We start from the raw sequence: 22,818 nt of genomic DNA on the forward strand, positions 1-22,818 counted from the left end.
CCCCTCCACCTTCCAGTCGCTTTTAGCGCAGCCAGTGGATGCATGACTACTGTCCCATTCAGTGCTTTTTTTTTTTTTTTTTTTTTTTAAATTCCCTCAAGACGACACAATCGCTTCACACACACCTCAACCAACCAACCGACGAATCATGTCTCTTCCTCTCTGTGTTATTTAATGGACTGTTTTTAAAAACTTTACTGTAAGTAAGTCTTCCTCTGCCTGAGTCCAGCCTGCAGTGTTTCTATGCCTCCTTCCCTCCTGCTCCTCTCTCAATAGTGTGCATACTTTTAACTTCCTCCCAGTGCTGGTACTGTCTTATTGAGGCTGAACTGGCGGCAGGGAAAGACTTATTGGAATAAAAAAAGGGCATTTGTTTTCATTTCTGTGTAAAAAAAAAATAAAATAAAATAAAAATGAGTCTTTAAAGGGAGCTTTACTAAAACTCCACCTTCCTATATGACTTTGATCCCTCTTTACTCCCCCAACCTAAGACCTCACATGATTTTAAAAATGCAAAAGTTGTACAAAACTGTATATATCGTATATGCATTAGAGGGGGAGGGAGGAGAGCGGCTCTTTATTCGACCCCCCGCCCCCTTTTTGTAATCAATAAAGGCGAAAAGTGCCGAAAATAATAAAACGGAAAAAAAAATCAACCACTGGATATCATTTTAACGAAGCTGTACATAAATATAAATATATGTAAAATTTGCAAACTTAATATCTTTATGTATATGAACCAGAGTGTTTTTTTTTTGTTTTTCTTTTTTTGCATTTACCTGTTTTTCTATTAGTGGGTTTTTCTTTTTTTGTTGTTTTTGTTTTGCTATGAGCTCCCAGAGGCGAGTTTGTAGAGACGGAGGGAAAACGAAGCCGAGGCGATTTACTGAGCTGTGCTAAAGAAAAATCACTTTTTTTCCCTTTTTTTTTTTCTTTTTTTGCATAAAGCAGTACAATGGTGCATAGCATTTGTATTTATGTATTGTTTTTTTTTTTTTGGGGGGGGGGGGTCCTTTTTTTTTTTTTTTCCTTTGGTTTGTTTTTATTTATGCTACTGCTTGTTGATTACCAAAACCTTTCCAGTAAACAGTCAGAATTTGATCTATATAGTCTTGAATGGAAAAATCTTGAACTCCCTAGAATCTTGTTTGTGGTTTGCTTTTTTGAATATCTTCCCTATAGAAGTGAATGTGTTGGTAAACCTTGTGAAACGGTTCCTTGGCCTCATGTATGTTTATTGTAATACTCAAAAGTTAACCCCATACTTAACCTGGTAATGAATTGCACTCTCATTGTATAACAGAGACCTTCTCTAAAGTGGTAGATATTGATCAAGTATCTCAAACAGTGATACGTATATATATGGATATAAATATATATATATAAATATATTTTTTGGTATGTTTCTATTTCAAGGGAAGACCATGATGAGACGACACGTGCTCACTGGATTTTAGCCGAATTAATTTTTAACTTCTCTGAATTAATTTAAGTTCTCTGCAGATCTTTTAATTTAATAAAGTTTGCTCAAATCGAAGGTTTTTTTTAAACCTCGCCTTTTTAAAAGTAAGAGAAAAAAAAAAGATATTGCATCTGTACAGCAGAGATACTTTTAGGGAATACGAATAAATATAATGATCATTTTTATTGTATGTGGCATGTTTTGTATGGATATTCTTTCCGAAATGTACATATTTTTTTCAGGACGCCAGAGGTTGCATCTCTTTATATACTGGTTTCCCCACTTCCCCCTTTTGCCCTTCATCTTCTTTCTTTGTCTGCTTTTGTTTCTTGGAAAGGAAAATAAAATGCATTTTAAATACGTGTCTGTTTCTCTGTTGATTGCAGATGTTGGAAAATATATTTAGCGTCCTTTATAATTCATGTTATGCTGCAAAACAAAAGGTCTGACGGGAAATAATCAGAAGATATTCTTTGCTTTTTCCACATTTCATGTTGCAGCCTTATTTCAAATTGCATTCAATTTCCCCAAGATTCTAAACACAAATACACTTTCATGAAAATGCAGAAAAAATGGTTTTTATAGATTTTTAATAAATAAAAAAATTTGTTTGTAAATTTGATATAAATTTATACATTTCTTAAACATTAAATTGTTTAAATTTATTAAAAATTTAGACAATGTAGTTAAATTAATTTAACAAATTAAACATATTTATGTGAATATAAATGTAAATATTCACAGTCGCAGTCCATCTTAAATTTCAGCTGTTTCCACTGTTTGGAGTCCAGCTGTGATAAATTCAGTTGAAATGGAAATGCAAGAGTTTCTTAAAGAGACAGGCCCAATTTCAAGGAGATAAATTACTAAATTGTACTTGATATTGACAGCATTTTTATCACAACTGAAGGTAACGCAACTTGATTGTGCTATAAAATGGCACCATGTGGCTGGAAAACACAATACCGTCCCTTTAAAGAGTCAGGAATAAGCGACAAGAAAATTAATAATCTCCAAAGCTCACTGGTGAAGAAGCTAATAGCATGTTGCTGTGGTGAGAAATGTGAAGCTGCTTTTTTTTTTTTTCCCTTTTCTCATGACCCGAGGAGACTGAGCATTTTCTGTTCTTGCCTCCAAACTCTGGAGCAATCTTTATCTGCCAATACTCACTTAGCTCCATCGTTTTTAACTTTTTAGCTTTTAATTCTGTTCTTTTAAGGCTGTCCTGATCAGACTTCTCATTTTTATCCCGTCAGTTTTTTTTTGTCGGTCTTCGTATTGGTCATGTTTTATTTTATGGACCTGTGCAACACTTTGGATGTATAAAGTGCCCCATTAAAAGTGTATTGATACCTTGTTAACTGGTAAATATTACAAACAGTAACTGCAAAACTCATAAGGATGCAGAGAAGTTCTTCATTAAGACTTCTGATCTAATGCATGTCATTTACAGCAGGATTCAATTTCTTGCTGCAGATCTCTTTTTAATAATCTCAATCTTTTTCCCAAGGCACAACTGATTGAAACAAGATACTACTTTAAAAAAAAAAGCAAAGGGTAAACAAAAGGCTGAAATCAAAGGCTACAAAGTTAAAATAAAAAAAAAGGAAAGCATGTAAAGCTCTGCAAATCCCCTTGGAAAATTTGGCATTTCCCCATTTAAAAAAAAAAAAAAATTATCCATAACTGGAAAAGCAAATTCCACTTTATCCAGACACTTCAAATATGTATTAGAATCCTTGATGTAACAAATACAAAAAAAAGAAACAAAAAAGGGAGCAAGACACTCCAGTATAATTGTCACAAAGCTTCAATAAGCACCAACTGAACACATGTAAGAAAAAGGAGGAATTTATTGTATATTGTCTATGTACATTTTGAACTAAATCAGAAAAGATCAGCACAATATCGTCACTGAATTTTGAAGTTTTCACCTATGAACATGATGATCAAATACCCATGGCAACACACCAAACATGGACAGGAGTGTTTTGACAATTTTGGTTCAACTTGACATCATCATCATCATACTCCCACTTTCCATCTCTCTCTCTCTTTTTTCCGCTACACTTCTACCCATGTTAAACAGTAGCAGCAACATTTCTGGGGTGCACAGCCAATGACCCAAAAGAGAGAGGAAAAAAAAAAAGAAAATCAACCTGTAGGACAAAAAGGGGAAGGAGGGATAAGTCGACCTCAGTGCAGAGGGCCCAGTGTTTGAGACGGCATGCAAAACGGACATGACACATGACACATGGTTCAAGGTGATGGCTTCGACAAACATTAACTAACGCCCTTGTGGACATAACAGTGCAGAGCCCATAGGTGACGAATATCAGTGTAATACTTTCATAGTCTTGTCCGCAGAAGTAGAATGAAAACATGCAGTTCCCCGCTTGCGGCACGTCGGTCCTCGAAGGTTCCCCGCGTCTACCTGCATGTTCGACGTGATCCGCCAAGAGTTTGTCTGTTTTCCTGTTTTTTTTTGTTTTTGTTTGTTTTGTTTTTTTTTTAAAAAAAAGGAGCCAGTGGCAGTATTTAAGATCAACACCAGGTCCTTCTGTATTCCAGTGTCAAAATGAGGAGGAGATGGAGACGTCACCCCGGGTAGAAACGGGTATACGCTAGGAGAAAAAGGATCAGTAGTACCACCAGACTGCCATGAAAGGAACAAGTGGAGGGAAAAAAAACAACAACCATAAACTCCAGCAATTAATGTTTGTTAGCACAGTTAGAAACCATGCAGACAGGTTAAAAACAAGAGATCTGTTAAAGTACCGTCCAATCAAAAAAAAAATCAGCATCATTATGTCAATCTGGACCTGTGGCATATAGAGGAGGAGAAAAGAAAAACGCACGTTTTATATACAAATAAATCACATGTACCCATAATCAGTAGTGTCTAATGTCAAAAGAAGAAAAGCCATTACGACCTCTTTACACGAAAACATAAATCAAAATGTACTTTTCGTTGCCATTTCATCACGCCTCTCGGAGCGCACGAAGCCACCGCCAGGGTTAACGGCTACATTCATACTCACACTGAGCATCACACGAAATGAATGAAATAACCCCTTTAACCTCGGCGTCTACACTCTGGTTTGTCGCGTCTCATCTCACAGTGTTCATCAACATGAATTTTAAAAAGAAAAAACAAAAAAAAAATCTATAAACAAATAAATAAAACAGTAAAACCATCCCACCAAACATAATCCCTGCCACTTTTTTTTTCTTCTCCTGTCCTCCAAACTAAAATTCAGGGCTGGACCACATCTCATTAATGTGATTCCTGCAGGCGGTCGGGAAGCTACAGCGGAGTGCAACCACGGGTTAAACCAGATATTTTACACGGACTGTAGGCAGACGTACAACTGTTTTTATCCTGGTTAAAATCAGGATTACCAAAGCAACGACTGCTAACGGCCAGAATTATCCGAGAGCTCGACTTGGGTTAAACGGTCGGCGCATCTCTCCTCAAGCTTCCCACAACAGTCTGCTGGCCGTTTGGCTCTTTTCTTCTCTTGGAACCGATGAAGCTGAAGTTTGACATCTTTTCAGCTCTGACCGCTAATGCGCTCGAATCAGGGGTTGATGACAACCACTCCAAAAGGTTGACTGCTGCCACTTTGTGGCTAATTTGGAGGCACGGTCGGGTCACCGTCCATTTGGAAGACTTTACTTTTTTTATTTTATTTTTTGCTGTGAAGTGCACCAGTCCCTCCCGCAGGAGAGTCTTAGTACCTGAGAGAAATTACTCTAAGCTAGCTCATCTTGAAACAATGGCTTCTTCCTCTCAGAGCGGCCTTTCAGCCCGTCTGGGTAACCGACTCGTTTCCCAGTGGAAAAAGACGCATCTTCACAAGGTGCTTCATCTTTGTTCTGAGGTCCATTCGCACAGCTGGGGCCAAAACAGTCGTCTGTGGAAAACAAAACCTGGACATATTCCCATTGTGCTTTCTTGCCTGTAGTTGTTTAAACCGATGGAGATGCGGAGGTCCACAGTTTCTCTGCCTAAGATCTTTGCCGATTTCGTTTGGATTTTCAACGATGCCACAGGAGGAAGCAACGTGTCTGAAGCGTCGACGCCTTTCGAAGCTGCAGCGTCGTCTTCGTCATCCGGGTTTCTTAAATTTCAAGAAACTTTGAATGTTCTAGCATTTTGCAAATAAAAATAAGTTTAGCATGACGGAGAGAAAAACAGTTGCGTTTTCCTACGGCGAATGCAAACATCTGGTTTCACCCTGCGGTTTCTTTTTGCATCATACTCCAGTGGGGTAGATTAGAAAACAATCTGGCTGTTCATGCTTCATTTCAAACGACAGATTTCTTTGTTTCTGAATAAATCGTCTAATGAACTGCAGCCTGTTTTTAGAAGGCGCCATCCTGGAAACATGCTCGACGTCCAGCCACCTTTTACACACAAACGCATAAATAGAAACAGTACTTCAGCCCCTGTCCTCTCCTTCACTCACTCACTCACACGACGGCGAGATATTGCAAAAAGAAACACAGCCGGAGTGTTATTTCTGAAACGTTAAAACCCACAAGAGAAGCTCCTCTGGAAAACTTTTAAGATCCATCACTGAACCTAACGGGTAAAAAGAAAATGGGGAAAAAAAAAAAAAAAGTCACTGTACAGTAATTCCTGCCCTGGTAAATGAAAGGAGGTTGAGTGTATGTTATTAACAGTGGTAGTGTTGTAGAGTGGCCCGTGGGTTAGGAGGAGGAGGAGGAGGAGGAAGGAGAGGGATGGGTGACTTTCAGTAGTTTTGGCTAAAAAGGTGAGGTAGGCCTTGTCACAACTTGGAGTGTGGCTTCAAAACTGGCAGGGTTGTTGGTTTCTTTTTTTTGTTTTGTTTTTTTCTCCATTTGCAGTCTGTCTTTAGTGTTTGTTTCCTATGGGAGTGTGGTCGGGTTGTGCGTCTGTAGCGCCCCTCGCTGGCCGCCGCCTGGACGCTCACATCTTCACGTCCTCCTCCACGCTGAGCTGAGACAGAGTCTTCTTGATGCGCAGTGCCGTCAGTCGCGCCGCGCCATTGGCGTACCAGCACTCCCGCATGATCTTCCCCATCACACGCAGCGACTGCAAGGCGAAACACACACACAGGTCAGTTTGAGAACAAAACGCTTAGAAACGCATCTAAAGTTACTTTTTGTACCTAAATGTAGGAAATCCATTAGAGAGTAATTTTTTTTTAGATAATAGACACGCCTTTAAACTTTACTTACTTTAAGATGATTTAAAAAAAAAAAAAAAAACTACTGCAATTTAACTTCTTGGTCTAAAACAAACTGTTCCGCAGCTTCACCGTCTCACAAAACGTCCTAATGAAACTAAACAAGAATGTTGCAGAGATTTTATACATTAAACCAAAATAAAACGGTGGCTAACTGTGAAGTGGAAGGAAAATGATTTAAATCTAAGAAGTGTGGCAGACATCTTGTTTTTCACCCCCTGGAGGTTAATATTTTATACAACCGTCCTTTTTGCTGAAATTAAAACACCAAATCTTTTGAGGTAGGTCTGGACTTTGACTGGGCCACACCAACACAATGCTTTAAACCAGTGGTGTCCCAATCTTTTGGCAAAAATAATTACGTTTAAAGCATTTGGTGGCCACAAAACTAAATAAAAAAAAATGGCTAACTTTCTTGAAGTATTTATTTTTCCTTTTTGAAATCACTAATAAACCAATCATGCAGGATTTTATTTTAGCAAACAATAGTAAGGGTCTTGTACATTACTGTAGATCCAAAACTTAAGTTACTTTGTAGATTTTCTTAGCTTGTGTTTCCTACTGGGAACTTCGTGTAGCTTTTGGGTCAAAGAGTTGGCAGTAAACAAATACTCGTAAAGACGAGACATTTCATACAAGTTAACCAAACCGTCTTCCTATGTGGTCTGCAACTATTTTTAGACAACCTCGACGTGAAATACCTCGTAGCTCTGCCACCAGTTGGGAACGTTGGGCCTCAGTTTCTGGTCACAAACCACCTTCCTCATCTCCTCTATGGACGGGTCAGAGGGCACTAGGTCATAGTAGGGCAGCTGGTACTCCTCATGTATGCCTGTGGAACAGAGTGCAGAGGTGGACAGTCTCTTATTGAATGTTCCTGTCCAGGTTCCTTTACCATCCAGCCGCGGCTGCAGGTCTTACCTCCGGTGTTGCAGCGGCGCGCGATCTCCCAGTACACCAGGCCCAACGCATAAATGTCGGCGCACTTAAAGGAATCAAAATGTTTCATGTTGATGGTTTCGTCCAAGACTTCTGGAGCCATATACCTGGATGGGTTGAGAGAGAACAAAGGGGTTTGAACTACAGAGAATCCTGACAAAAATCAGATATAAAGGATGTAGCAAACCCTGAGGGACGACCTTTGGGATCAACAACGAGCCGCTAAAAGTGGAAGCAGTTACCTCTTAGTGCCCACGCGCTGGTTCGGTGCTATATCGATTGTGTCTGTGATGGACTCGTGGCGGACGGCCAGGCCCAGGTCGGCTATAGCACAAGTGCCGTTCTTCTTAACCAGGATATTTTTAGACTTGAGGTCCCGATGAGCAATCCCTGGCTTACCTGCAGGAGAAGCGTCATGAAACGAGACGAAGACAGAGGAGGAGGGTGTGTCGCTTGGGAAAACTAAGCAAGTTACAGACGGTGTCAAGCCTCACCCTGAGTGCCGAGGATCTCCATGTGGAGGTGCGCCAGGCCGCTTGCAGCCGAGAGCGCCAGCTTGATCATGCCCTCGATGGTGACGGAGTAGCGGTTCAAGTAGTCAAACAGAGAGCCGTGCTCGTGATAGTCCGACACCAGCCACAGCTGCGTCCATGTGCCGTTGTCTAAAGGAAACCGAAATAGGTCAAACCGGATTAATGGGTCATTTCACTCAGCCTCATCTTCAACTTTTTAGCTTCTTTCGGTTTGGTTGCATCAGCCCTTACACAGAGTTGTAAGATGGGTTAGAAGTCTGATTATAACCACCTTTATTGTCTGCTGCGATGAATCCCAGGATGTTTTCGTGCCGAAGCATGATTGTCTGGTAGATCTCGGCCTCTCTGAACCAGGAGCGCTCCTCTCTGGACGAGAAGATCTTGACGGCAACGTCTCCGCCTCTCCACTTTCCTCGCCACACCTCTCCGAAACGCCCCTTCCCTATTATCTCCTGCAGCACGATCGTCCTGGCAACCGTCCGCTGCACAAACAGCGGCAGCCCTACAAGGAGCAGGCTGTGTGAGACACGTACGGAAGAACAGACACGGTGTTCTTTAAACAGGCGGTGCGTACTGACCAGAGCCAGATCCTGAGGTGGACATGTCATAGATGAGGTCCTGCAGGGTTTTGTCCTTGGCCAGGTACAGGTGGTCGCAGGAGGGGTCCTCCACCTCCAGCCGCTGTCTGTGGCTGTAGGCTCTCTGGTGATACTGGAAGAGGAACACTCCAACCATCAGCAGCACACAGAGCAGGAACACGGGCCCCGCTATGACCGCAACCAGCTCCACTGGTCCCCAGGAGCTCCCCGAGGTCACCCACTCTCCGGTCGTCGGGTCTTCACGCAAAAAAAAAAATAAAATAAAAAAAACAAGAAGAGGAGGCAGAAACAATTAAAAATTAAAAACCTTCAGCTCGGAAGCTGTTAGAAGTGCATCAACGACGGTTTTTACCTGGGACTTTCAAGTCAATACTGTTGCAGTAATCTACAAAGCAGCAGTGAACGTTCAAGTGCCCTTCGGCGCTCTTGCAGTAGATGGGGGGAGTCATCTTATCGGGGTCGAGGCAGTGCCGCAAGAGCACATCTTTCCCATCGGACTTGTACGTTGAAACGAGGCAGGCGCCTTCTGTCTTGCACTCGCCCTTGTTACAGTTTGTGCAGTTGCAGTATAAAGCTGCAGAAAGAGACACAGACGTGCATCACTTACTGAGACAAAGACGAGTTTCACCACACACAGAGCCACGCAAGGATCGCAACACACCGTGGACTTTCCCACAAACTAAGCCGTGGGGGAACTCGATGGACGGTTTTCAAACTTTTTACAGATAAAAAAAATCTGAGACCTGTTGGCGCTCACTGGTATTCAAGTCTTTCTGAGTCGACACTGTAGGATTTTAAGCTGCAATTAAAATCGCAAGGCTCTTGGTGAACGTCTCCGCCGGCTTTGGACGTCTACAGACGGATTGTTCCACTCAGTCACAGAAGATCCACAGATTCTCCTGCTTGAGCTGTGGATTTCTACAGCTCCTCCAGAGCCACTGTGAGCCTCTTGGTTGATTCTCCGATAAACGCTCTACCTGCCCGGCCTCTCAGTTTAGGTCAGGGGTCTTCAACATGAGGCTCCGGAGCCACGCGTGGATCTTTAGCCCAGCTGCAGTGGAGTTTTGCTCTATAAAACCTTTCATGTACTATTTGAAAAGAAAAATGCAAACAAGATTTTAGATAGTGGCAAAAAGAGGATTGTTTTTGCTTCTAACTAGCTGCTTTGTGCATCATTAGGCTTTTTTTTTAAAAAAAAGGTACTTTGTTCACTGGTTTTAAGACTAGGTGGTCATTCTCTCATTTACTTTATTTAAAAGCTAAATAAAATAAGAAATCACATTTAGTTGTGCAATACCTAAAATATCTAATAAAATATTGTAATTTTAAAATCTAAAGTACCATCTCTTTCTAAAAGTTGTTTAGGTTTTGCAGCTCAAAAACATTTTATTTTGCAGAGCGAGGCAAAAAACCCTCCAAAAATGGCTCTTTGGATCGACTTGTGAATCTTTAAACGCTATCGGTTGACCAGTTTTATTTTTTTTTAGAGTTTTATTAGAGTAGAGAGGATGTGTTACTTTGAACGGCTACTGACTCAGCTAACAGCGAGTAGATCGTTAGAACAGACTAGAGACATTTAACTTGGCATTTGTGGTTAAAATGCAAATCTGATAATAAGCAGGATGTGATTCAGAACAGCGACAAGCCAGCATAGAACCTGCATACGATCACCGCAGTAATTAACCTGTAATATGTTACAACAGAGGACAAGTAATAACGGCACCGGAGAAATGCATCAAATCCGAACGTTGGTGTGAAGCAGCCACACCATTAACCATGCTGCTACTTGCCACTCTTCAAGTCTCCATTCATTTGCACCAACAGGTGGCGCCCTTGAGCCAAATTTTAGCTTTAAAAAAATGGAACCTGACAACTAACAGTGTATTATCTCCAATCAAATGCTAATAAGCTTCAGGATTTTGGCAGGTGACCTACGCTCTACTCTGTCACATAAAGATACATTAAAACTTGACAAAGTGAAGACTAGTAAGAGGGGTAACACTTTTCCTCAAATACTGTACACATCTTATCCAGCAGGGGGAGACCTCACCTCAGAATCTGAACACAAATTACCGAGTGGGGCCCGTTCAATTGTGGGTAGTTTATGATGTGTAGATCATCATCATCATCATCACCATCAGCTGCAGGAGCAGCAGCAGCCAGACGGCCCCGGCGGCCCTGAAATCAGATCTCTCACTGCAGATGAACCCAAACACGCAGAGTGGAGACAGACCCGCCCAGAGGGACACGCAAAGTGAAATCCAACAAGGGAAAAGGGCCTCTGCCAAATCCCCGATGCAGCAGCAGGTCTTTCTCATCGTGACACTTAAAGCGGACTCTGTTCGAGCTAATAAGACAAGACTTCTGTTAAATGCAACACACTCCTGCAGAGAGACCCCATTAACAGGAACCCAATGGACGTGCTACCGCAATAAAACTAAGGTGGTCCAATGAACATGCACACACAAACGCAGTTAAATTAGTTCAATGCCAGAAAGTCTGCAAAATCTAAAAACAATAAAAACAGCTTTCTTAGTTTCCCAACCGACCAACAGCCACAAACTTGATTAGATTTTCAGAGAAATGTGATTTTGAGTCATGGCACACATGCTTCTCATTTAGGTAAGGTCAGCACAAAGGGCTTCCTCCAACTTATTCTGCTCTCTCCATGCTTGCAGGACAGTATCAGTAGCTTTTCCCTTTAAAAAGTGGGGAAAACACAAATGACAGCCCCAGAAATGATCCCTGGTAGAAATAAAGGCTCAACTTTAATCCCTCCAGACTAAAAGAAAAAAAAAAACACTATCCTAAAAACAACACAGGACAATCCTTATTCTCCAACAAAAACAGGACTCCGTATTGGTTGGATGGCTGACAATGTCTGGCCCACGGGGGGGGGGGAAATGGGTTTAAGGTGGCAAGACTCCAGTAATCCTGCATGTTTTCTACCGAGAGCTTCTTTGACTCCATGAGCTCATTGATGTTCCCTTTGAACCAACTTTAATGTCTGTATGCAGGAAAAAAAAAAAGTGTTGGAAGATTTTAATCACTCTTCTGTAACATCATCATCATTATGCAGGCATGGACTAGTCTTTGGTGTAAAAGTATATTACAGTTTTAAAAAAAACAGACAAAAAAAACTACTGTTTGAAAAAGGTTTTGAGGAAATTTCCCAGAAAGTTGAGCCTGGAAATTTGAGGAAATGTTCCAAATTAGAAACTTTTCATGAAAATTATTAAATTATTAATGAAAATTATGGGGATGTAAACAAACTGCACGACACGCAAAGACAAATGCAAATGTTTTATTGAAGGAAGCCTAGCGTTTCCTGGTTAAACATTAATATTTGCCCAATGATATAAATAAAGTTTGTTTCCCTTTGTGTAGCCCACAGACTCAGTCACAGCCCAGGCTGCTGGAAGCCCTGGTTGTCTTAAATAAACTTGCAACTGTTCCTGCATCAGCTCTGATTGCTCAAGATGGGATTAAGTTAAAATATATAATTTCCCCAACCATGCTTAAAAAGACCAATCTTCATATTCTCACAATTTTCCAGCTTTAGAAATGTCCTGGGATTTTGTAACCCCTAATCCTGCAGTTTAAACTTCTTTAAATGAGATCCTGAAGAGAGTGACGCATCACTGCCCCTCCCCCACACGTTGCTCTAAACTCAGGTTACTTGTCTGTTTTTTTTTTTTGTTTTTTTTTACCATCTGAACTATTTCCAAAGTTCCCCATTCACTCTTGTTAAGAAACCCTGTTTCATCTAAGCAGCTGACTGCAGGCTCCATCGGAGCACATAGCCTGACTAATTAATCACACTGTTACAGCTTAATTTACATGTCTCACTCTATAAGGGGCAGAAGGATAAAGAGGTATATTCTCAATCTCAAACAAACAAGGCTCTAAAATGTACAATTAAAATGTAACCCGTATTACTTTAGCAGAAGAAGGAATAAATTGTTTCTTTAGGAACGTCCTGAAGGGGAAAGCCGAGTTGGATCTTGTTTTTTGTTGTTGATGAAGTGCTTTTGCTGATGTGTTCATGCTTATTCAACAATAGTGACTGGAAATACGGCATGTTGGAGGATTTCGTAACGTTTCTCATCTGCTAAACATTGGTGTGCGCGTACGTGTGCGTGTGTGTGTGTGTGTGCGCATTTATGAGAATGAATCTTAATCAGTGGGAGAGATGCAGGAACTCCAGCCCAAGTGTGACCAGACTGGCTGAAGTTTGCATGTGGATGGAATTTCCTGCAGGATAAAGGGGGGAGGGGGGTGAAAGCAGAAAAACAAGTCACGTCACTGATTTCCAGCATTAATGGAGCAAAGCAGTTTTAGCTAAATAAAACCTATGACAGTAATACAAGCAGCAGGTTTAATACAGAGGGACTGGCAGCCTTTTTCCTCTGTTGTTTACTGCTTTTCTGTGGAATACATCAATTATTTACAACTGCGCTCACACAAGATGCATTTGATCAATCAATCCCCCAGAGCAATATTTAAAAAAAAAAAAAGAAACTTAGCTTTATGAGTAAATGCTTCTCCTCAAACGACTCATTAAAGCCAACAGCTGTCTGTCAGTTTCACTGTGATGCAGCTCATCTCAAACATATGGCGCCCATGCACGGCAGTAAATCAAACTCGGAGGAGCGCCACGATCTCAACCCGGCCGGCCTGCGCGTCGATCACGGAGCGGCGTTGCGGCGAGACGGATGCTTCCCACATGCAAAGACAGAAGCTCAGAAAGCAAACCGAACAAGGCTCAAAACATCCACATTCACTTCCTGAACAGGCCATGGATGGTTTGTGGTCTACCAAGATTTTGGTTTGTGGAAAACATTTTTCACTTCCTTCTCTCTCCCTCCCTCTAAGACCTACTGTGTGATTACAACACGTGGAGCCTGCTCCCAAACTGAAGCACGCCAACAGCCCTGTCGTTTGCCTCTCTGGGGGAACCAACTTCAAATGGTAAATACGGTTTAGTTTCTGACAAATCTAGCCAAGTGAAAAGTTTAAACTTAGAGGTATGAATTCCTGAAGCTAGTTTTCTACTGACCAAGAGTACAGACGCAACGAGAAGTGGTGAAGCAGGGGATTTTATTCCTACAATCTCCACTATCTGGCTAGTCTGAAACTAAAAATCGGATCTTTTTTTCCCCCCCGTTTTCAGACCATGACGACACTCTTTGGTGTGGAAGCTGTTACTCAAGGAAGAAAACTCTGAGTTAAACGTCTTCTCCATCAGTGAGGTCTTGGGAGGGGGGGAGGAACTGTGCGAGGAAGAACTAAAGATGCAAGAATGAGGCTCTTGTCATATAAATGCAGGTGTCTATTTTATTGGTGTGTCCACTTTGACACCAGATGCAGTTTTGAATTAATAAAGTCAATCACCTGATCGTGACACCCTGTAAAACTGCTCTGGTGAACGTAGGCAACCATCTTTTCTATGTGGTACATTTGAAATGCATTGATCATTGTAATAGATGTCCACACAGATGGGTATGTGTGTTATAACATTTTTTTTTTTTTTTTTAGAAAATATGCAAAATCACAATTATCTCGACTAAAAATGTCTTCCTGCAAATGTGTGTGCACAGAAGTCCCGTCTACGATTAGTGTTGAGGTGTTTGTGTGTCCCAGCTGACGCTCCGTCAGAGCTACATTTTAAAAACAAACATGGTGGATAGACAACAAAGACATCAACACTGTGTTGTTTGTGAGCAGCTAAATTGACAGACATATGACTGATGAGGAGGCAGAAAAAAAACAAACACAATAGAAAAAAAAAAAAAGAATCGAGACTCTTGAATGTCCTGTGAAATTAGGAAAGCTTTCTTTCTGCTGCGTTTTCCCCTCAAACATGAACTAGATGAACATTTAACTGCTTGGCTCTGTGCCCGACTGTGATAATCTGAAAACTGTTGAGAAGCCCTCATGCGTTTAACTTCTTTTTAATTACACGCAACTGTGAATTTAATGTCAACATGTGATTCAAAAATAAAAAATAAATATGACTTATTTTTATGTTAAAGTTTTGATTATTGTAGTTTAGATCAAGGTTTAGGTAAAAGAAGCGCATTCTGACTCATGTGGGGTTGAACTGAGGCCTTTGTTTTCTTTCAGTTCAGTCTCATCAAATTGGTCCTTCTGAATAATTAAGAAGTTTTATTTCCAGATACATAAGTAATACGGGCTTATTAAATTTATGTATGAGGAGGTACTTCAAAAATATTTTGATATGATTTTGTGGTATGCAAAAAGGAAAAAGGTTGACTACAGAGATTATGCACAGACATTTACAGTTAAAAGGCATAACCATATAAAGGGCACTGAGCATGCTCATCACCAACATGATTCAAATTCAGTTCAAAAATACTTTGATTTATTTAATAAATTATGTCAACCCTGTAAAAGTTTTTGAAACGATGCCGAAATTATATTTATTGTAGAGGTCACAAAAACAAATTATTAAAAAGGCTTCTAGAAAGGTGCTACTATATATATATATATAAAATATTAATTGATAATTTAGCAATTAAGCAAACAGCAATGAATTACAGCTTTTGTTCTCAATTAATTCAGAAACCAGTATTTTTATTTTATTTTTAATATTTTGTAGGAAAAAGGGTTATCTTGTAATATCACTCTCAGAGTTTAGGACAGGAATTGAGTACATTTAAAACATTTTGTTCAAAGCGGGATGAGTTTTATTTGTCAGTAAATCTGTACCGTAACCTGGAACTGGAATATTGTAGATTTTCAGTAATACAGATGGAGCTTTATAACTCTGGCCTGTTTTTCTTTTATTATTTTAATACAAACATATTATTGGTAAGATTATAAATTTATTCAAAAAGTAGAAAAAAAAATAACTATTTTACTCTTATGTATAGTTCATAAAGGAAAATCCCAACCAGGAGGAAAGAACTTAACGATAGTAAGAGATCAGACATGAAAATAAATCTGATCAGAGCATTTCTATTGAAAAGGTTAAGACTGTGGATGATAACAGAATCGAACAAGAGCCGCTGAGCCACAAGCATCCCTTCCTGAGCCACGCCGTTTGCACAGCGCCCTGCATATCTCACTGCATTGTGAGCAGAAGTGTTACAAAGCTGCGATTGAAAGCCCCATTTTAGGACCAAAACACACAGATCTGAGCCGACGCCGGGTCTGTGTGGTTTCAGTGAGCCCTGCTCTCGCATCCACATAACTGGTGGTCTTTCACACTGGTCCTTTGTGTGGAGATTAAGGCGACATGAGGAGGGATTGGACTGGCCCTACAGGAACAAAGCCCAGAGCTGAGGGGTGGAAGGGGGGACTGCACTCCAGCAGGAGGGCGGAGGGGGTGGAGCGCTGGGGACAGTCTGGGGTTACCAGCAACAAACCCCAATGTTTTGGTGGGGCCGGTCTGAGCGAGACAGGAGGGGAGTGGGGGGGTGGGGGGCTGGTGCCCATTTGGACTGGATAATATAGAGTAGGAGGGAGAAAAGGGGGAACAGTTTGGAGGACTCGCAGCCCCCCAGCTGCTATTGAGGTCTGCCCGAGTGACCAGCTGCGACTGTCATTAAAACCCAGTCTAGACTTTGACTTACGGGAGGGAGCGGGAACAGGGAACGGTGGAGGAAAACAAGGAGATCAGGAGCACAACAGCCATTCCTCTGAGCTGCTAGTGAGTGGAGTTCCTATCATTCCGTTCGTGTTGAGGCAGGAAACGGCAGACATGGCGAGGAAGGGATTTAATAAAACATCACTGACATAAACATAATTCTTGGTCCCGACAAAAAAAAAAAAAAAAAAAAAAAAGCACAGCAGAGTCGCACTCCGAGCAGATTCACCCATTAACCTCGGCGATGGTGTTCCTCTGTTGCCCGGGGTTACTCATGCAGAACAATCCTGTCACAACAGATGAAGTTTTAGAGAAAGGGAACATCAGAGAGTCTGGTGAGGATGCACAGAACTTCCCTGGGCGACCGGCAGAAGGTTACACACACGCAGTGTGTTTTTCTGGGGGCCCCGGAGTCGGGAGACAGAAAGCATGCGCTTGTGTACAGGGAGGAGAGCGCCATTACCAAAATGCACTGGCTGAAATTAGATCCATACAGATACCAGACTGAGAGCTGATCAAGACATGCAGACGCCACCAGACAGTGCGAGTGCAACACACACACATGGCGGAGCACACGGGCTCACACACACCGCAACTGTGCCCTAATCAATGCTAGGGGAAGGCGGAAAGTCATTACCTTTGTCTGCATCTCGGGGTCAGATTACCGATCTGATTCTAAAGTGAAGTCTCTGGGGCTGAGGCTGCATCTACCATCCCTACCAACCCACACCCCGCAGGCTGCGTCCCATCCTGTCTGCCGGTCCTCCTGGACGGGATCAAACGCTCGCTCTGGGTCAGCCACAGGCACTCACATTGATCAAAGTTTCATCCATAAAAACCCAGGCATAATAAATCGATGTTTCTTCCACAAAACTTAAAAAGAAATATCAAACCTTAATACTGCTTTGCTACACCCATCTAAAAAAAAAAAAAAAAAAAAAGAGGATTGTTTAAAAAGTGATCTGGTTATATTTGAATGAACACAATAAGAGACAATTTATGTAATTTTTCTAATAAATCAAGCTTCTTCCTGGTTGACACAGAGTTTCGGTTAGCTTTGAGATCAGACTTGTTGATTAACGTTTTTTTTTTCCCCTTTGGACTGTGATACACAAGAGAAAGCCCCAATGATCCAGGTTCTCAGGCACAAAAGAGAAAATGAAGCTTCATCATCATTCATGAATCACAGAATATGCTACTCTCCATTTATACCTCAGAATAAAAACTACATGGTTGACGTGTTTAGAAAAATTCGATGTATTTAATGATTTTTGATTTTAAAAAAGTAAAGAAAAGAAAAAAGGGTTATCTTTTAAAAATCTGTCTCAAAAACTCCCAACCACAATGATTAATGACATATTGGTCGATTCCGACAGACAGAAAACTGATAATTTCGTCTCCAATTTAAGTGAAACTTAGAAACTCTTTCCATTCTAAACCACGAATAGAATCAGCTAAATAAATTGACAAAGTGGGATGCACTGATCAGGTTTTGTGTGGCTAATATTAATTTCAAGTGGTCCGTTTGATCTGCCCTGGATATTCAGATTTTTTCTAAGAAATGAAGAGAAATAAAAAAAAAAAAACATCTCAAACTCAGTGCTTTATTACAACTTGCATAAATCTCAAATCATTTACTCAAATGAATCCAGGATGGCCACAAAAACAATGCAATTTTGCACGTAAGCTACTTTCTGTTCTACATATTGAAAACACTTAAGCTATTGCTACTGCAGAGCAGCTACTAGGTGTATGAAATGTGTGTCAAAGAGTAGCTAAATCCCATAACTTTAGCAACAGGTCTGGCCTGAGTCACACCAATCAAAGCAAGTCCTTCACGGGAAAGAGAAAGGGCTGGAAACAGCCTTGTCAAGCAGACTGCTCACATTCCAGGAGAAAATTACACAGCAAAGGAGCGTCTAATCTTTATGCCAACAGCAGCTCAAAAAAAAACAAAAACATATCAAACGCAAAGACACGCTACACAAAACAGGTTTAAGGTTTTGCGTTAGCTCGCCAACATAAACTGCTACCAAATCCATCCATCAGCGACACATTACTTTTTTGTGTATGCAATATCGTTCTCTTGCAAACCTGTGTGTGCAACCGCTAAAAACAAAGTAAAACACTGAAGTTGGCGTGCTCGGACTTGGCAGTAAATCCCTTGTGGTCAAACATCAATAGTGGCAGAGCCGGGTCAGAAAGAGGCTACGCTGTCTGCTTTAGCAATTAGGGCTCTGTGCCTCCGGGCCAGTGGAGGTCATTAACAATACTGGTGATTATCGAGTGAAAAGCAGACCACCCCGGACCCGAGCGGACGCCAACTGGCTCCACGCCACGCTATAGGAAACTGTTGGTAAACAACCATCGCTATGGAGAACGTGTCTGAGCCAAGCAGAGGAAAACTTTACACAAGCTGCAAAAAATTCATTTGATTAAAAGTCAGCCACAGGTCGAAGGATCTTTGAGAAGGGCGCGGGGGAAAATACCAAACTGCTTTTTTGTCTCAAGCCAAGAGGCAATATAAATTTCCCCCTCACCTTTCCCATCTAAAGTTTATTTTCTTTTTTCAATGCACACCTTTGAAACCAATAAGTCTCCCTCTTTCTTTGCACAGTCTCTTGGCTCTGACCTCATGGGCAGGTGAGCACATGTTTTATTTGACTACGATTCCACCACATGAACTCCCGCACATCATGTGCAGCATTAAATAGCACCTGTTCGCAAACTAGGAGCTCCCCAAGCTTGATTTACGCAGAAGCACACACACGAATGACAAAACCCTGGCACAGTAGGGCCAACTGTGAGAACAAAGTTCAAGAGATAGCAGAAAATTAACACACCTTCCCTGCAGCGCTTAAGAGAAAGCAGCCCAGTTGTTACTTGGCACACCGGAGGGAGCCGGTAGATGAAAACAGAAGTTGGACTACAGTTAAAGTACAGATTAAAACCCAACATAGCACAAGGCCTTCTTTCTTTTTTTTTTAAACAGACAAAAAAAAAAAAAAAAAAAAAGAGAGAAAGGGAGGGACGCACCCTGCCTCAGAGCAACTCAGCCGACAGCACATATCACATTGCTGGGTTCGGTTCACACACACCGACTGTGTCACGCATCCGTGTAATGCCCATAACACCAGAGGTTGGTAATCTGTATAAAGTCAACAACACGAGACAAATTCACCAAACCTGAGAGGAGATAAAAATAAATAAATGAATAATAATAAAAAAAAAAGAGTGTGCTTCCTAAAGTCCCTTTCGAGGACCTGATATATCTGCTCTCACTGCAGCAACTTTCAGGTCGGGCTTGTTTGGGGCCTTCGTACAAAACAATCCATTATGAGGTGTGAGACGGCTCTCTGCGAGTCTTTAAAAAAAAAAAAAAAAAGAACTTGGCCATCATGGCCCTGCCTGATTTTCCCTCTAAAAGTAACCACCCCTCACCCACGAACAAACACACACACCATTACCCTCACCCAACACAGTGAAAGGTTTGGAGCAGGCAGGCAAACCGGCCATGTAGGTGTGATCATTTCCTTCAAGTCGAACCTTGCTGTGCTGCACCCTTATCTATCCGAGCGGGGGAGGAATAGTTTTCTAATTCTTGTTCGGATGACTCAACTAACATATGCTTTGAAAGATGACAACATAGCCAGACTATTCCTGACGGTTATTATTATTTTTTTTTTTTCCCCAAATCGCTCTGCACAGTGGCAAGTCACAACCAAGCATGAGCCGGTTACCAACCTGTTCAGACCACGGTCAGAACGGGTTGTTTCAACAATGCTACATCCATTTAATGACACGCCAGAGAAAGTGCTAGCATGACTAGAACCTTGAGTTAAGTAAAGCTACTACATTTTTCGACATTTTTTTTGCCGGTTGCTGCACACTGCAGGTCAGCTGCCCTAAAGTAGATTCCAACACATTCCCAATTCTTGCAAGAAAAACTAATTCAGCTGCCTAAAAAAAAAATAAAATACTGTAGCAGTTTAAACTTAAAGAACGCCATTATTCTCATAAAGGTCATCCTGCTCTAAAATTAGAAATCCAACTACATGTTGGCTATTAGAGGAGAAGATGACCAACTAATCAGCTAATATCAGCATGCGTATATGCATGCAATGATTCTACGGCTTTTGAAGCCATTTGTGCTGCAATTAGTTGATCAACAAATATAATGTACACATTTTATTTGTTAAAAGTTGAGGTCTTGAGAATTTCTAATGTTTTTGGTAGAAAAAAAAACTGTTTCATTTACCTGAAGATTGGTAGATAGTTTAAGAATCAAACTAATATGCTAGTAGTTAATGTTTTAGAAATCAACAGATTTAATGTGCGACCAGATGTTTAATTACTGCAAGAACCAGTTTTCATACAAGAAGACAGTTTATCCTTCTTGAAAATCACACAACTCATGCCATGAAAAAACCAGTAAAATGATAAAAAGATGAACATTTCTTTCACTCTAGAGTATTTTGTGTTGGAGCTTATAAAAACTGAAAATTTACGAGTAACAACATTTTGGCTCAATGAAAGAATTCCTGAAGGTACAATAACATTTTTGTTTCAACCACAAGCAGGGTATTAACCCAAGAGCTTTCTTTGTCAATGTTTCAAGGCAAAATTGGTTTTTAAAAGAAATAATAGTGAGGTTTTTTTTTGTTTTTTGAATGTGCAAGCCTAGGACCATTAATTAGAATTTCATAATGGATACTTTATGGCTTTCCCACATATGCGGTTTTGGCATTGCTAAAATAAAATAAAAATTCTTAATAACTCTTGAATATTGCAAATAATTCTGACTCAAAAATGATTAAATAAGTTGTCAACTGACTTATGTGCAACAGTAAAAGTCAACATGTCATACTGCTTCAGCGACAGCATTAGATCATGTTACAATGCCTTGTTTGTTCTGTGTGTGAATATTATTTTAACCCACTCTTTTCACACCAGCTCATGGGTAGTTGCAACGTGGCTCCACAAAGAAGGCAATTTGCTAATTATCTGCATAAAATTTCATGCGATTAGGCTGAATCGCAAAAATTCACATTTAAATCCAGCCTCTTCTGTAGTTGTGGTCCCGGGTTGGTAGGAATCAGCTGCTCCAGCATCTGCTGGGGGGCTTATTAGGGGGGAAATCAGAACCAGACCAGCGCCTGAAAAGACCCCCAGACTCTGCACATTTCCATCACAATGAACCCAGACTTCAACTCCGACTCATGTCTGAGTCTTTTCACTCATTCAGGAACCTCCAACTGCATCTATTTGTTGCATAAAACAGATTCACGCTTCAACCGGGGTCGTCTTATGCGAACTTTCTAGCGTGCAAAGCAGCACTTGACCATATCGCCTATATTTAACCAACACGCTATCATTTACCCAGTGTACCGAGCAACACACTGATAAGCAGGTATAATAGGCCACCAACAAGAAGGTGTTTAGTAAATAACTTCGCATATCAGAGGAGCAGGGATTAACTTGTGCTTTTAACACAAACTATAGTCTGATTATCTTTATTAACGCTTCATATCCCCAAAATACAAGATAAATCCTTGCATTAGTAACGCATCTGTCCAGAGGAGGATTTTTTTTTTATTAACATTAGTCAACTTCAAACATTGGGGCTAGCGAATGCTAGCTGGCGCCTCGAACACACACAGCTCCACCATGTTGTTGTTGTGGTTTATCCAGCCGCTGCGTGTTCGTTGCCGACTAATTTCCTTTCATTCGTCGCTGTAAATCCCAACCCAACAAACAGCGAAACTAACAAAACAGCGGGGCTGTCGGTCGCGGAGAACAGCAACCGCTGATTTAGAGGTCGGCGCTAGCCAGACGCGGCTACCGAGCTAGCTAAATCCCCCGATACACGGAGCGCCATGATGATCATCAGCGACAACAGGCAGTGCCCAGTCCAGGAAAAACACACCGAGACAAAAGCCGGAGAGGCGCTCCGGTTCCACTCACCGTCACCGACGGCCGCCAGCCCGAGCAGGGCCAGCAGCGTTAGGGCCGTTCGTCTTAGAGCCATGTCTTCTGAATTCCCATGTCTACGCGAGGAAAAGCGCCCGAAGTGTGTCGTTATCAACACGGTCAGAGCTGAAACACAACCACAGTCCGACCGCACACACCACACCACCAGATACCAGCCAGCCCGCCGGTGACGTGTTTAAAGGGGGAGGGCTCCCCCTGCCTCCCTTCACTCTGCCTCCGAGGTCACGGCTGCGTGTTTGTGTGTAGGGGGAGGTAAACACAACGATGGCTGAATTACAGACCTCCAGTCTCACATTATCAAGCGAGAGTGAGATTTTCGCAGATTTTCTTATAAATACACAAAACGGAACAGTTCAGCGTGGTGCTTAGCTTCCCTTGTCTGGGTTATGATTCAGCCTCAGACAGATGTCAGAGGAAACATCTTTTTCCTCTTTATAAGAAGCAG

The 22,818-nt window shown here is 41.4% G+C and overlaps 1 protein-coding gene across 1 annotated transcript; it reads right to left on the reverse strand.

The window, feature by feature from the left end:
- Window positions 1-3,640: 3,640 nt before the first annotated feature.
- acvr1ba (activin A receptor type 1Ba) lies at window positions 3,641-22,557 on the reverse strand. Its single transcript, XM_007556597.2, has 9 exons — window positions 22,347-22,557; window positions 9,123-9,344; window positions 8,750-9,007; window positions 8,443-8,673; window positions 8,133-8,300; window positions 7,881-8,037; window positions 7,621-7,745; window positions 7,401-7,531; window positions 3,641-6,545 (listed from the first exon to the last, which is right to left on the reverse strand). The coding sequence occupies exons 1-9, from the start codon at window positions 22,408-22,410 to the stop codon at window positions 6,420-6,422; spliced, it is 1,482 nt and encodes a 493-aa protein (XP_007556659.1). The 5' UTR covers window positions 22,411-22,557; the 3' UTR covers window positions 3,641-6,419.
- Window positions 22,558-22,818: the final 261 nt, after the last annotated feature.

This window comes from Poecilia formosa, unplaced genomic scaffold (assembly GCF_000485575.1).
Source record: "Poecilia formosa unplaced genomic scaffold, Poecilia_formosa-5.1.2 Scaffold80, whole genome shotgun sequence".
NCBI classification, from domain to species: Eukaryota; Metazoa; Chordata; class Actinopteri; order Cyprinodontiformes; family Poeciliidae; genus Poecilia; species Poecilia formosa.

What these genes read in the sequence shown, in the direction of transcription:
- acvr1ba (XM_007556597.2), bottom strand. Translation starts at nt 22,410, where the DNA reads ATGGCTCTAAGACGAACGGCCCTAACGCTGCTGGCCCTGCTCGGGCTG. An exon ending in GGAGATCCTCGGCACTCAGG is followed by an intron (nt 8,038 to 8,132) that starts GTGAGGCTTGAC and finishes CTTCTCCTGCAG; the next exon opens with GTAAGCCAGGGATTGCTCAT. An exon ending in ACTGGTGGCAGAGCTACGAG is followed by an intron (nt 6,546 to 7,400) that starts GTATTTCACGTC and finishes TTCGCCTTGCAG; the next exon opens with TCGCTGCGTGTGATGGGGAA.